The 13,771-nt window shown below is 43.6% G+C and overlaps 2 protein-coding genes across 3 annotated transcripts; one reads left to right on the top strand and one right to left on the bottom strand.

The window, feature by feature from the left end:
- Positions 1-3,111: 3,111 nt before the first annotated feature.
- On the top strand, positions 3,112-6,990 carry gata1a (GATA binding protein 1a). Its single transcript, XM_079217888.1, has 6 exons — positions 3,112-3,208; positions 4,793-5,027; positions 5,123-5,629; positions 6,024-6,169; positions 6,277-6,402; positions 6,498-6,990. The coding sequence occupies exons 2-6, from the start codon at positions 4,814-4,816 to the stop codon at positions 6,783-6,785; spliced, it is 1,281 nt and encodes a 426-aa protein (XP_079074014.1). The 5' UTR covers positions 3,112-3,208; positions 4,793-4,813; the 3' UTR covers positions 6,786-6,990.
- Positions 6,991-10,723: 3,733 nt separating this feature from the next.
- Positions 10,724-13,357, bottom strand: LOC306736166 (bcl-2-like protein 1). 2 transcript variants are annotated; one of them, XM_079217770.1, is made up of 3 exons: positions 13,335-13,357; positions 12,057-12,716; positions 10,724-11,318 (listed from the first exon to the last, which is right to left on the bottom strand). In XM_079217770.1, the coding sequence occupies exons 2-3, from the start codon at positions 12,582-12,584 to the stop codon at positions 11,178-11,180; spliced, it is 669 nt and encodes a 222-aa protein (XP_079073896.1). In that variant the 5' UTR covers positions 12,585-12,716; positions 13,335-13,357; the 3' UTR covers positions 10,724-11,177. The 2 variants fall into 2 exon arrangements, with proteins under 2 accessions (XP_079073896.1, XP_079073897.1); XM_079217771.1 differs by lacking the exon at positions 13,335-13,357 and adding an exon at positions 12,837-12,932.
- Positions 13,358-13,771: the final 414 nt, after the last annotated feature.

The raw sequence follows: 13,771 nt of genomic DNA, 5'->3' as shown, positions 1-13,771 counted from the left end.
AACAAGAGCTGAAACAAGCTAATACAGTAGTATACAGTAGAGACAAAGTGGAATCACATGAGTTTAACAACCTTAAAGCTACTTAATAGTAAATAAAAGGGAAACAAACAGGAAGTTTGGAGCTTGGAACAATGCCATAAATTATAATTAGATTACTATTGACTATCAGACATGGACATGAATAAATACATAGTTTATACATAACATGGCATGAAAGCAAAACACTCCAGTTGAACTAGAAAAACTAATTAAAAAAATACCAAAGTAAAAAAGAAAGAAAGAGAGGAATGTTCTTGCAGTTACATACATTGAGGCAACGCGTGCATGCTTCTGCAGCTCTGTGTCCTGCAGGCCGTCAGAGGTGCTTTCTAAACATCTCAGTGAATGGCACTAGAGGGCCAAGCTTTGGGCCGCTCAACCACCCAACTTTATTAGACATTGCAGGAGACACACACTCACAACACACTGCCTGATGCACGAAACACCACGGGAAAGAAAAATATGGATATGGATATTATTAGTTATGTGTTGACTAGAAATGTGAGTAACTGATGAGGTAAAGAGGGGTAAAGCTAAATAATGAGGGAGAGAACAGTGTGTGTGAGAGAGAGAGAGTGAGTGAGAGAGAGAGCTCTCCTGGGTATGTCGCTGCAGCCCTGCGTGGCAAAGATAAGACCACCGCCTACATAGAAGCCTGTTTCTTGGGAATTAGAAAGCTGTCCTCAAAGTCCACTGGTGACACACAATACCATCCGTCACCCGGTCGCGACCTCCAAACTGTCCAACAAGATGCTCCGGGGTCAGCCCAAACTGCTCCTGTCAAGATACCGTCTACAAAGTGGGCATGTTGTGTGTGTGTGTGTGTGTCTATGCACGTGGGTATGCAGGTTTATGACTTACATGACACGACCACAAACAAGCTGCAATGTCCTCTGTGTGTGTGTGTGTGTGTGTGTGTGTGTGTGTGTGTGTGTGTGTGTGTGTGTGTGTGTGTGTGTGTGTGTGTTTGTGCGTGTGTGTATGTATGACAGAGCGCGCCGCTGCCCTATAATTCCTGGCCTCCTCCTGTCATCTTGATAACCTCTTATCAGAGCAAAGCAGCCCGTCCCTCACACAGCGGCAGCAGCCACATCCCTGCCCAGCTGTCCGCGCGGCCTCAGAGACCTCGTTTCACTCTTTCAAGCGCACATGAAACATGCACAAAAGCAAGCGAAAAATAAGAGGGATAGAGTTAAGTAGATAACACAAAAAACTAGCCTCAGCAACGATCTTTCCATATATTTTCAGTATCCTGTTCAGCTGGAGCCTACCCAGCATGCACTGGGTGAGAGAAAGGTCACGGTTCACACTTACAGGCAACTTTGAGTTTTCAATTCCCCTTACCTGCATACTTCCAACCCAGGGCCGTCTTGCTGAGGCAGCAGCAGCAACAACAAGCGTACGTCCGTAAACCAGCCTGGAACATAAACAGAAGAGGCAAAATGCCTCAAATATCGTTTTAAAGAACTGCACCACAGCAGCCTCCTTCCAATAACGCAACAAATACAGTCACTCAGAGTCGATTCAAATAGTTTTCACCCTGTTAGATTTTAACTTTCAGTGGTGTATGCCCTCCTCGGTGGAAATAAAAATGAAATATAATAATAATAAATTGCTCACAAAGAATAGTTTCATACAAAGGAATACTTTTAGATTTGCTTTATTCATTAATCAGTCAATTATACTTCTTAAATATCATAATTCTGTGCAAATACCGCAAACAATGCAAGCATGATAATCACATACTTGTTGAGGGTATGTGATTATCATGCTTGCATTGTCATCATCATCATCATCATATGAGAGCACATAGTTGATTTGGGAGCCTACATTTATAAACCTATGAGCTGATGGTGTCAGTGGTCATTAGTGGACGACTTCCACAGCTGATTACCTCTCGAACACATGAAGAGGATATTTCCATACCTCTCTGTATTTCCTGATCTCTGTCTGGTCAAACATTCTGTTGAGTTGTTCTGAACCCTCGCCAATTCTTTATATAATTCTACGGTTTGCCTCTGTTTGCGTATGCAGGAGACTTTCATGCCAAGCAGCTGTAGAAAGGGTGAAACGTTAAAGGAAATAGGTGACTCAATTACAATTTTGTGCCACCGCTACCGATATTGATTTGCATCTGACCTAACTGATCTAGTTCTTCCTGCCTCTCCCTACATCATGAGGGTATGATTTCAATTGAACTGCACCAGGTTCTTTAAGTGGCAGGAAAAGGCCAAGTGTCAGAATGTTATTTTTTTTTTAAAGGCCTCAATTATTCCCAACTGTTTTTCTCCCCTGATTTCCCTGAAAACTGTAAAGGAACAAAGAGAGAGGAAAGTTGAGGAGCTGCTTTGACTACCAAATGACCGGGACAGTGTCGGGCTTGTACGCGCTTCCAGACCATATCTCCCCCCCCATGATTGGAGCTCCTCTCCTTGATTTGCATTACTGTATTCCACTCTTTGCTGAACCACAAAGAAATTGAGTCTTTGCATTTCATATTTGCTTTGTTCTGTCTACTTTTTTCCATGTGGGCCCTGTCTTATCAGGTGCCGTATGCACATTTCATCAACAGACGACAGACGCTCATCCTGCACGTTCACCGCTGTAGAAGAGCTGTACGGTGCCCTCTATTTTACATTGATGTGTCCATATCTGTGCAAGCATGAAATCTTAGAAATATGAACCCAGTCTGTTATCTATTTCTATCAGCCACAACTAATCGTTTGATAAAGGCTAATAGGTGCTTTCGTTGTGGAAATCATCAGATACAAACATGTTATCAGTCCACTATCGGCACACACGGCCATAAAGGAAGAGAGCAAGGGAACCACAATTTAAAGCGGACACCTTTAACATTCGCAACAAAAGCAGTTGATGAGACAAACATAATTTTTTTAATGAATTGCACAGTTTGTAATGGTTATGTCATATCTGCCCTCATAAGTGGTTTAGTTTTTTCTTCTCTCTCGCCCAAAGAGGTGTGTCTTCAAAAACGTTGTCCCCAACCCCTCCCACAGACTGTCTCTTAGCCCTAAACTTTGCTGCTTGTAGGAGAAGTTGTTCTTGTAGCCAGCAGTATAATAGTGAGGCAGACAGTCCACCTGGCTCCACACATTAAGACCCCTGAGTCCGATACCGCTCACCGCGCTCCTCTGTCACATCCACTCAGGTAGGTGACCCCTCGGCTCTTTGCCTCCTCTTGATCCAGCTCTTCAGTGGACACCAAAATATAATCCAGGCGGCTGAGTAAACAATATCTGTCTTGTGAAAGCACAGTTGTGCATTTTAAACTTTCACTGGTGAGGTTTTACCTCAGGCCATTTATTGCTTGGTATGACTTGTAGAGATGTGAAGACTTTGCTCTGGGGGGGACGAGACAGATGTTTACTTGTTTCTAGATTTTCTTAATTCTATTATTATCATTTCATTATTTTTATTTGCGTTTCTTCCTTCAATATATTGCTATGGGTCTGTGTAATTTAAAGATAAAATATTGGAAGATTTGGAAGAAAATCATTTATATCCAATTTAAATATTTATATAAATAACCATTAATCTTTTCAATCAGGGTGAGATATTTAACCTCAAGTTAATAAACCATTTTCTGGTTTGAAATGCTGGTTTAGTTTTAAAATGATTACATCTAAATGGAATGATTTAAATGGGATTATCGCCGCCTGTTTTCATCACTGGATTTCTCAGTGCAAAGTGTGATGGTCCCTCCACACTCGGACGTGTTCTTACGTTTTCTCACACTTCTAGTCTAACAGATTTCTATGAATCAGACGAGATTAGGGCCGTGTTGTGTCAGTGGAGCTGGATACATTTAGCATTATAATAATGCTGTCTATCAGATTTTCTCAGACTTTATCAGACACTATCAGCCTCTTCTCTTTCCTCTTCTCTTTCCTCTAAAGATATGGAGCAAGAGTGTTCATGAGGGCTTTTACAGCCCTCATAAAATTGATTTAACATTCTGTGCTTTCATAATTTGTTTCTCTCCAAGTTTCATCAGTTTTACAAAGCGGTTTTCTTTTGAATATATTTTTAGTTCATTGAATGGTCATCTACTCTCTATGACTAAACATTGTATCATGAGTTATTCACCACCACTGAAAAATTGAGAAGACTGCTGTGAAAATGTCACATAATCTTTTCAGCAGTGTGACAGTTGCTGCTGCTGATAATTTAGCTGAGAAAACCTTTTTTTGGTGTGTGTGTGTGTGTGTGTGTGTGTGTGTGTGTGTGTGTGTGTGTGTGTGTGTGTGTGTGTGTGTGTGTGTGTGTGTGTGTGTGTGTGTGTGTGGTTTAAGTGTTGTGCTGTTTGTCCACCCTTGTAGAGGGGGTCCCTGAGGGCAAATCTTTTGCATTCTTCTAACTGGCACACCTTTTGTAGAAAGTCCACCGAGTAACCGTTTGGTCACTGGCTGCATCACTACATTTATAGACCCAGATATTTTTAGTTTTTACTTTCAGCCACAGTCGAATGAGGATCCTAGAAAAGGAAGTTTGAAGAAGCCTGCTGTCGAGAGATTGAATCCCTGATAAGTTCAAGTTACATTGGTGTGAAGTGAAGAGTGTGGTGATAATAATGCAGGGCAAAAATCAAAACAGTAAATCAGACACAGTTATTGTGGCAAAAGCGACAAAAATCTGATTTCATCTTTTGAAAGACAATCCTGACAGGTTGCATTCTGCAGGAGTCTCAAAGCGCTGTCCATTTCTCACATGCCCACTATTGGTCGTGCCGCAGGTCCAGGTGTGATCTGTCAGCATGGAGGATTTATCCGAGCAGTCCCACTGGGTGTCTCCATCTCTGCTCAGCTCCGACCCTATGGCCGGTTTCTCGTCTGAGCCCGGCCTTCTGCCTCCAGGAGAAGACGGGGAGGCATTCTTCTCCAGCCAGGACACAGACTACGCCGGCCTGCCCTCCTTCTTCTCCAACCCAAGCCACAGCCGAGCGCCACCCACCTACAGACACAGCTCGGGTGAGTGCTCCAAGCCATCGATCACCCATCCGTTCTCCTCCTCCACCGTCCAAATCATAATCTGACTTTAATCTATTCTGTCGCGCTTTCCAAAGTTCGACAGGTGTTCACCTCACCCAGCCTCCTCAGCAACCTCCAGCTGCTGGACGGGCCGGGGAGCCACTCCCTGAGCTCGGCCTACAACCACCCGGCCTCTGCCTGGAGCAGCAGCCCTCTCCCCAAGACCCCGCTGCACTCGCACACCCCGGCCTCCCTCTACACCCCCTGTGTCACCCCCTCCTTCGCCGCCTCCAGAGACGGATACTTGTCTCCGAGCAGAGAAGGCAGGGAGAGCCCCCGGCTTCAGGAGGCCCTGAAGGCCGAGCGCCTGAGCCCGCTGGGGGGTTCGGGGGCCAGCAGCAGTTTCCTGAATCTGACTCCTGCTACTGGGAGTGTGTATACTCCGTCGTCACACTGCCACCCGCACCTGCTGAGCCCCTACAGCTCGTACATGACAGGCCAACAAGATTACAACTCTGCTGCCCTCTACTCCAACCCCGCAGCATGGAGCAGCCCCTCATACTCCCCTAGGATGCGCAGCAAGATGAGGATATCCACTCCAGGTGAGAAGATTCGTTGTTTCCTCTGATTTCAGACCAGTTTCTGATCTAAAAATAAAGACGTTTAAGATTGAAACTTCATTCTCAAGCTGACATATGCCACGAGGTCTATTTAGTGGCTTCAATCATATCACATGAGCTTCTGCAGCACATGGCGTTGTCCATTGTCCAAGTCCCTAAAGTGCTCAGAAAAATGGACATTTGAACATCTGCAATGCCATGACAACTGGGCAAATCCCTCTTTACTAGTCAATGGAGGACCTTTGGACATGATGGCAGAATCTGTTTCCAATTATTACCGGATTAATGTCAAGGAAGATCTGTCTCTACATGTAGCATTTTGTGATAAACCCTTTAAATACCATATAATGCAATAATAACTTTTGCTTTTGAACAGAGGCCAGAGAGTGTGTTAACTGTGGAGCCACGGCTACCCCTCTGTGGCGTCGGGACGGTACAGGCCATTACCTGTGTAACGCCTGCGGACTGTACCACAAGATGAATGGCCAAAACAGACCGCTAATCCGGCCCAAGAAGAGACTGGTATGACCCACTGAGACCTTTCTGGACAAACACAATATTACGAAACATTCAACGGATACAAAATCCTTGCCGAAGCCATATTTATTTATGTATCTTCTGTGTTTCAGATTGTCAGCAAGCGGGCAGGCACGCTGTGTGCCAACTGTCACACAAGCACAACAACACTGTGGAGACGCAACGCCAACGGAGAGCCTGTGTGCAACGCCTGCGGACTCTACTATAAACTGCACAATGTGAGTCCGTCATTTAATTAAGACTCACAGACAGTTTCATTCTGTTAAATAAATCTGCTTGTGAATAGGAAGTCTGATTTCGTTCTTGTTCCCAGGTCAACCGGCCCCTCGCCATGAAGAAGGACAGCATTCAAACGCGCAACAGAAAAGTGTCCAACAAGAATAAGAAGAGCAAGAAGGCCGCCATGTTTGAGCCCTACTCGGATATGACCCAGTCATCTTCCATGGACGACAACTGCGGGCCCTTCTCCCTTGGCCCCGGGTCTCTCCTCACCTACGGCCACACGCCGCATCTCATACCGTCACCATCCCCCCTGCATCCCTCCGCCTCCTTACAATACACACACCACCTCAACGCGGGCATGATGCCCTCGCTGGTGTGAAAGAGGCACCAGAAAGGTGCATATTTAGGAATCGACAGCCCGCTTGCTTGCCAGTTATTTGTGCGCATTTGTACATATATGCGTTTGTACATTGGACGACTTGAGTGTTCTGTTTATTTTCACTGTATTTTACAAGATATTATCTGATCAAGTAGGTTATGTTTGAAGTCAGATAAAGCCACTCTGAGGTTGCTGAACACACTGATGAGGGAATTGTTGCAGCTGTGAATATAAACACAAAGTCTCTTCTCAATTAATCACAATGTGAAATTTTGGTTTTGTTACAGTCTACAGAGGAAATAATAAAAATGTCTGACGGCGTTATGGCGGCTTGTGTTTTTGATTGCATTTGAATTCCCTGTTCAGTGAGCTGACCGCAGCCCGGACTCCTGTGTGCGGTTAGTGTGCTCTTCTGCTCAGGTACAATAGTGTCATTGTACAGGCAGCACTCCACTTTGACGGTGTCATTGCACGTATGGCGGGTATGCAAATGATCTATTCTGCAGAAGTGGCAAACATTTAACTAAAGTGCAACACTTACGCCTGAGTTTTATATTTTGACCAACGCTGCGAGCTGATGAGCAACTGGGCTTTGGGTTCAAACACACACACAAGGCCATGTTTGTAGACCTATTTGTTATTATTACTCATCACCATTTGTTTGCTAATGAAGGAGGGGATTTTTTTCATGTGTAAGATGGCCACTCTCATGTTGAAAAGATATACCAGAACACTGAAGTCCCTAATGTCCTAAGTATTCAGATCCTGTACTTCAGTAAAAGTAGAAATATTTTAAAATATTCAAGTTTCTCTTTCAAAATCTTATAACCATCAAAATATACTAAAAGCATCACATGTTAAAGTCTTTACTATGAAACAAAATAGCCTCCACCAGAGTTATATTATAACTTGATTATTACTCATGTAAAGACATTTAAAAGTTGAAGCCGGAACTTGATATTCTGTTGGGGGTTTAATCTGCAACAATGTATCTTCTGTGAGCTGTAAATATGTTTTGTTTGAAAAAAAAAGAAGCAAATAGTGTGGAGTAAATAATTACATTTCTATATTGTCAAAATGTAGCAGAGCAGAAGTGTAAAGTAGCAGTAAACTGGAAGTGCCCAACTGAAGTACTTCGGTAATTTCCACAACTGTTAATGAGAACGATACTCAAAACGGACTTTGTCAGAAAATGTCTTTCGTTATAACGTTTCTGTCGATGTCAGCAGTACTTTTAGTTGTAAAGCGCAGACATGTCAGTTTACTGTGATTGTTTATGTCCATGTAATCCCTCTCAATGAGCCGGAGATAACGCTTTCATACTGATCAAACCGGGACCTTGTCCTACTAACTGATCAGATTGGACTATGTATGCGGGCGACACTCTTTGACAGGATTTGGCTGTAAAAGACAACTGAAAAAGAAGATAGAGAAACGGTCAATATGTTGTAATATTCCTGTAAATGCAGGATGAGGGATGAGGGATAAAAGCACCGTGGCATGTATGTGCAAACTCATATGTCTTTCTCTATGCAGAGCAGCAGGGCTGGGGTTGCTCGCGCAGGACTGGGAGATGACTGATAGGTTATCACTGAGGCCACAGACCCCAAAACCATCCACCTGCTGCTGGCACCGCCACTCACACACTCCCTGTCAGTTAGCCAGTGAGGGGCACCATGTAACACTTTGGGTATTATGACACCAGAGAGTCCAAATAAATCATTGGTGTCAACTGAAGGCACAAGAAGGACTGCTCTAGGCAGATTGGTTTTAATCGCTTTTAAGGATTGTTGTTTTTTAGTTTGAAGGAAGACAAACGTAAAAGAAAACCTAAAGATGAACTCTTTGTTGTTCCATTGTTTCAAAATCAATGTGTCATGTTGGGTCAAATGAACCCAGTCAGGTTTCATAATCTGTGAGCACAAAATGCTTCCCTTGAGACAAGAAACAATGATCACACACATCGCTCAGTGTGTTTTCACAGCTGATTTGTACTCGCTTCACTGCAGATTTAAGAAATATGACTTACATTAATGCACGGCCCTGCAGCCATCTGGGCATGCCACGCACTCATGACACACATACACACACACACACACGCACACGCACACACACACAGGCACACACACACACACACACACACACACACACACACACGCACACGCACACACACACAGGCACTCCTATCAGTGTTTTGGTGATAAACCAACTTTCAGGCACATTTTGTCAAGTTGCTCATCAAACACCTGAGCAGAAAAAACTATTAAAATAGCTGACGTTTTCTTCTTGGTGCGCCTTAATTTCAGTCAACCACTCCTATTATGAACTCCCCTGATTCCCAGGACCTTGATGACAGGAACTGAATGTATTGATGACCTGCATGTGAGGTGACAAGACGTTTTCTATTTGGATCAGTTTATAACATTTACCCTAAATCACATTAAAGCAGAGAAATCCACATCGTTTCCCTCCTCAAGTGTGATCAGAATTAGTAACAAGACAAGTAATAAAGTACTAAAAAAAAAGAAGACATTAAATTGACTGTCTCTGTCTGCTGTTTATCTAGAGCTGTGGCTGCCAGCTCTGCTCTGAGGGAAATGGCAACAAATGACGGGGATAGATTAGCAACCACAGGCCTGCTCAAGTTCACTCACAAGCCATCCGTTGGTGGCATTCTCTCTCTCTCTCTCTCTCTCTCTCTCTCTCTCTCTCTCTCTCTCTTTTTGCTCCTTCAGTGTTTGTCTCTTTTCCCATTCAGCCTGTTTTATCCTGCAAAGCTGCACGACCTCTTCAGTTTTAGTGGAAACTGTTATGACAGGGGAGCAAGAGTTTTGATAATGAGTTGTTTTATCTTTGACTCTCTGAGAGACTCCATGCAATAGAGATTATAACCACCCTTGGTTGAATTGATATCTTGATTGTGTGTAATTTCAAACAGCAGCTTCCCTGAAGGAGAAGACAGACGGAACACATGTCAACACTACACGATTTTATCTGCAGCCAGAAATAAATTGGGAGCTAAATGCAAGTACCGGGGCCTGACGTATGCTCCCTTTGAGACATGCGGTACACGTGCACCCCCCAGCGGTGAGAAGACAACACTGCAGCTCCAATTTTTCTCCAACTGACAGGATGTAAAACTCTCCACACTGCAGTTGAGAGATAACGCACATGTATGCGTGCGTGTAGCTCATATTGTCATGTAAATGCATATTGTGATGGCACAGAGCTGAATATGAAATGAGGGAGGCTCTATATGACACCAAGAGGATTGAATCAAGAGAATGAAATAAAACACTTCTCGTAAAATGAGAGTCTGTAAATTTGCACATATGTTGGGAATGGCTTCTTGTCTTGTCTCGACATACATGTTTATTTGTTTGAATAAACAATACTGTGAGTTGAGTTTATCTGGTTAAAGATGTGTTTAATGCATTGTTTTAAGAGTTTGATGTATCCTGTCATAATATTTGGGATTTTTTTTAAATATAAATAAGATGTTTTGCTATACTTGATGTACGGTCAGTGTTTTCGTTGTGTATCAGCATATTGGTATATGTTGTATATGAGCTTGGCACATTTCAACATTTGGACGAGACTGCGGTCAAAATGTTATAAAGTTCTGGTTTGCAGCCAGTTTGCAGACATTACTCTTTTCAGCAATGCTGATTATAAATTAATCCAGGGAGACAAAGCATCCCTTATTTTTGTATACAATTTTAACATTACATCCCTCAGAGGATTACAAACTCTGACTCTGCTCTGGAACCAGGCTAGTGCCTTAATGTATGTAATAAATAAGACATTGTAACAGGAGCATATTACAGAGCTATATGGGAGTCCTATGGGGGATATTTTTTGCACAATTACAGTTTGTTGGACTTTGGGTTTAGCTTGACAAGCAGCTCAAGAATCTGTACAAAAAAAAAACACAAGAAAAACATAAATATATTTATTTTTTGAAGCATGCCTAAAACTCCAGTACAGCCAACAAAAGGAGCTGAGCAATACACAGTGAAAAGGAAGCATTACTTATATTATGTCTGTCAGTTCGTAAGTAATCAAAATTGGTCCTTGGATAACTCTTCCACTGTCTCTTAGCTTATCTGGTTCCTTTAAAGCACTTCCTGTCAGGAGAATAACACCCTTTAACAAGTTAATATCTGCTGTCAAAAAAAAAAAAAAAAAGACAGAGGACAAAGCATGGTGTGAAGTGTTAACAGCTCACCAAGCTACATATTGATGGATGCTTTCACAAACTGCTTCAGCCAGCCCACATTCTGTCAGTGCACAAGCAGACTGGGCTCTTTTTGTAAACATCAACTATTTAGTTTGACTTCTCTTGGCGTAGCATTACACAGGGTGTACCGCGGTGGATGAGATGCAGCACATTCACCGCTTCTTGCTGATGGCCATACCGCCGAGCACTCCTATTAGCAGCGCCACTCCAATTAGCAGCCATCTCCTCAGGCTCTCTTGAGACATCCTCGCCTCTGCAGCGCCGTCCCGCCCAAAAATATCGGCAAAGCAGTCCTGGAATCGAAAAATGGATTCAGGCGAGGGAAAGGAGAGAGAGGGAAACATTTAGTTATTGGGACAATGTTTAGGTTTCTGTCTAAAACATATGAAAGTGGTAACCCTCAAACCTGCAATATGTCAGATAATCATTTTGCACTCATACATGCTTGTCTTTGTAAAGAGATAACTTCAAAAAGGTAGATATGCATATATCGTATTTCTATATCGATTTATATGTTTGCATATGAATCCATATATATATATATATATTTTTTTTTATTTTATTTGTTTTCAAAAAGGTGTTGTGACTGCTATATAGACAACGTAAAACTAAAAATGTTCATAAAAAAAGTGAATTGTTGAAATTAAAATGACAAATTTGGGGTTGCAGTGGAACAAAACAAGAACGCTTTTTATCCTATAGTGGACTGATTAATAATCAGCTCATCAGTGCAGAGTTTTAAAAGCTGCGAGAAACAATTTAATCAAGTATTTGGACCCACAGCAGAAACGTGCACAATGCAGCAGGGAGTCGTTTGAGTCCATTAGTCTGGAAACAAGTTGTATCTGCTGTGACTCCAAGCTGCTCCATGAAAATCAAACTACAACCTTTCAGAGCCGCCTCAGTGGCCTATAGGCCGTGAGTATCCGATAGTCGTATTGGTTTGCCTTTAAAAAAGTCGACACGTCCCTCGACACAGCAACAGTGCTTTAAGTGAAGCTGCGTGTTGAGTTCACCCCCGGCCGACTCACCCATCCTCCCTGGCTCTGGATCCATGCGCTGATGTGCTCGTCCAGGTACGTGGTCATCCAGTCTGCGATGCGGGGAACCAGGTCACTAATGTCCTTCTCGACACTTTCCACACACAGCACACCGCCAAAGGCGAACAGGCCCACCACGCGCCCCCAGTTGACTCCGTCCTTGAACACCTCGTCCATCACGCTCTTAAAGCTGTGGTAGGCCGTGTCGGGGGTGATGTCGAGCTGCGAGGAAAGGTCACTGAACGCTTGCGTGAAGAGCAGCTCAAACTCATTCGCAGAGTCCCGGAGAGCTGCCTTCACAGCCTCCACGTCACCGGATAGGGGCAACGACGTCCCCGGCTGGCCGCCCCTGTCCGTGCTGTGGACCAGCGAGCCGTTACGGGACGCTGAGTTGGCATCGTCTCCCTCCGTCCTTCCACCAGCATCCTCCTCTGGCCTCAGCAGAGAGGTTGGATAGTTCTTCTGCGACAGCTTGTAGCGTATGAAGAACTCCACCAGCTCTCTGTTGATGTTCGACATTATTTCCACAACGTGAAACCTCCAACGCACAGCCAGTCTAACGCGCCCCCATGTGTCCTCCTGACATTCCTCTCAGTCTGTCAGCTGCCACATTGGAGCTTCTCCTGATGTTGCTTCTCCAACAACAGCAGCCTGAAAGCATACAGGAGTGAGAAAAAGAAAGCTTACATTAATTCATAGAGGCAAACATTTGTATGGTTTTTTAGCATCCATTGGTTTCAATTCATTTTTGCACGTGAAACTCTTACACACTTGCTTGAGTTGTGTAATCCATCACAGAGAACATCAAGTCTGTCACATTATCATCGCTGGGCGACGCCGTTTGATTGCAGATCGATTCAAATTACCTACCTACACAGCATTTAGCACACATACTGTATAACATGTTGATATATTTTACTACTACAATACAGACATAACTAATTTATACCTGCAACCTGAATACTGTAGAAAACATTGAAAAAAGCACGCGCCAGCTAACTCCCGCGAGCTAAAAAGCAGCCTTTTAAAGGCTCAGCATTGTGCAATCCAGCAGCAATTAATGATTACAATGTATTTGAAGCGCGTCTGATGTGAGCCGACCTGCCACCGCTGACAGCTCCGGCTACACGTCACGTAGACACTACCAGTTTTAGCTTCGCGTGCTAACTAGCTGTTTATAAACAGTCCAAAGGAAAACGCGTCAAACCCGACAACGAGCTACAACCGTGGGACGTATGTGAGGTCACCGTCGTTAACAGTTATACTTACAACTGCTAAAATGTTGTTTTCCCTTTTCAGAGTGCAGCTATGGAGTTACTAAAAGCTGGAGTTGTGTATGCAGACACAATATGGACATTTTTGCAACTGCAGACTCTGTGGCCTGGACTGTGATGCACGCTGGCGGTTGGCCAATTCCGCTACTGTACCAGCCTCAAGTCCCGCCTCCTCCCGCCGCTGCACCAATCAACGCTGCGACAGACCGACAGACCGGAAGTTAGGGGGCCCTTGAAAAGCTAACTAATTGGAAAAGCATGTACGCTTGTTCTGGAAAGAGCTCACGTCTTCGTTTCAATTTCACACTAAACCAGTATGGAAACCTAGCGTTCAGAACACTAGAAATATTTTTATTTTGTTGAAAATTAAGTTAATGAGTCCATTTACAATGTTTTTACTTGTAAATGAAAGCTTATTTCAAGCATCTGCAC

This window comes from Taurulus bubalis (assembly GCF_910589615.1).
Source record: "Taurulus bubalis genome assembly, chromosome: 5".
In the NCBI taxonomy this organism is placed as follows: Eukaryota; Metazoa; Chordata; class Actinopteri; order Perciformes; family Cottidae; genus Taurulus; species Taurulus bubalis.
This window is presented reverse-complemented; position numbering and strand designations above follow the sequence as displayed.

What these genes read in the sequence shown, in the direction of transcription:
- gata1a (XM_079217888.1), top strand. Translation starts at nt 4,814, where the DNA reads ATGGAGGATTTATCCGAGCAGTCCCACTGGGTGTCTCCATCTCTGCTC. An exon ending in CACCTACAGACACAGCTCGG is followed by an intron (nt 5,028 to 5,122) that starts GTGAGTGCTCCA and finishes CGCTTTCCAAAG; the next exon opens with TTCGACAGGTGTTCACCTCA. An exon ending in TCTACTATAAACTGCACAAT is followed by an intron (nt 6,403 to 6,497) that starts GTGAGTCCGTCA and finishes TCTTGTTCCCAG; the next exon opens with GTCAACCGGCCCCTCGCCAT.
- LOC306736166 (XM_079217770.1), bottom strand. Translation starts at nt 12,584, where the DNA reads ATGTCGAACATCAACAGAGAGCTGGTGGAGTTCTTCATACGCTACAAG. An exon ending in TCCAGAGCCAGGGAGGATGG is followed by an intron (nt 11,319 to 12,056) that starts GTGAGTCGGCCG and finishes TTTCGATTCCAG; the next exon opens with GACTGCTTTGCCGATATTTT.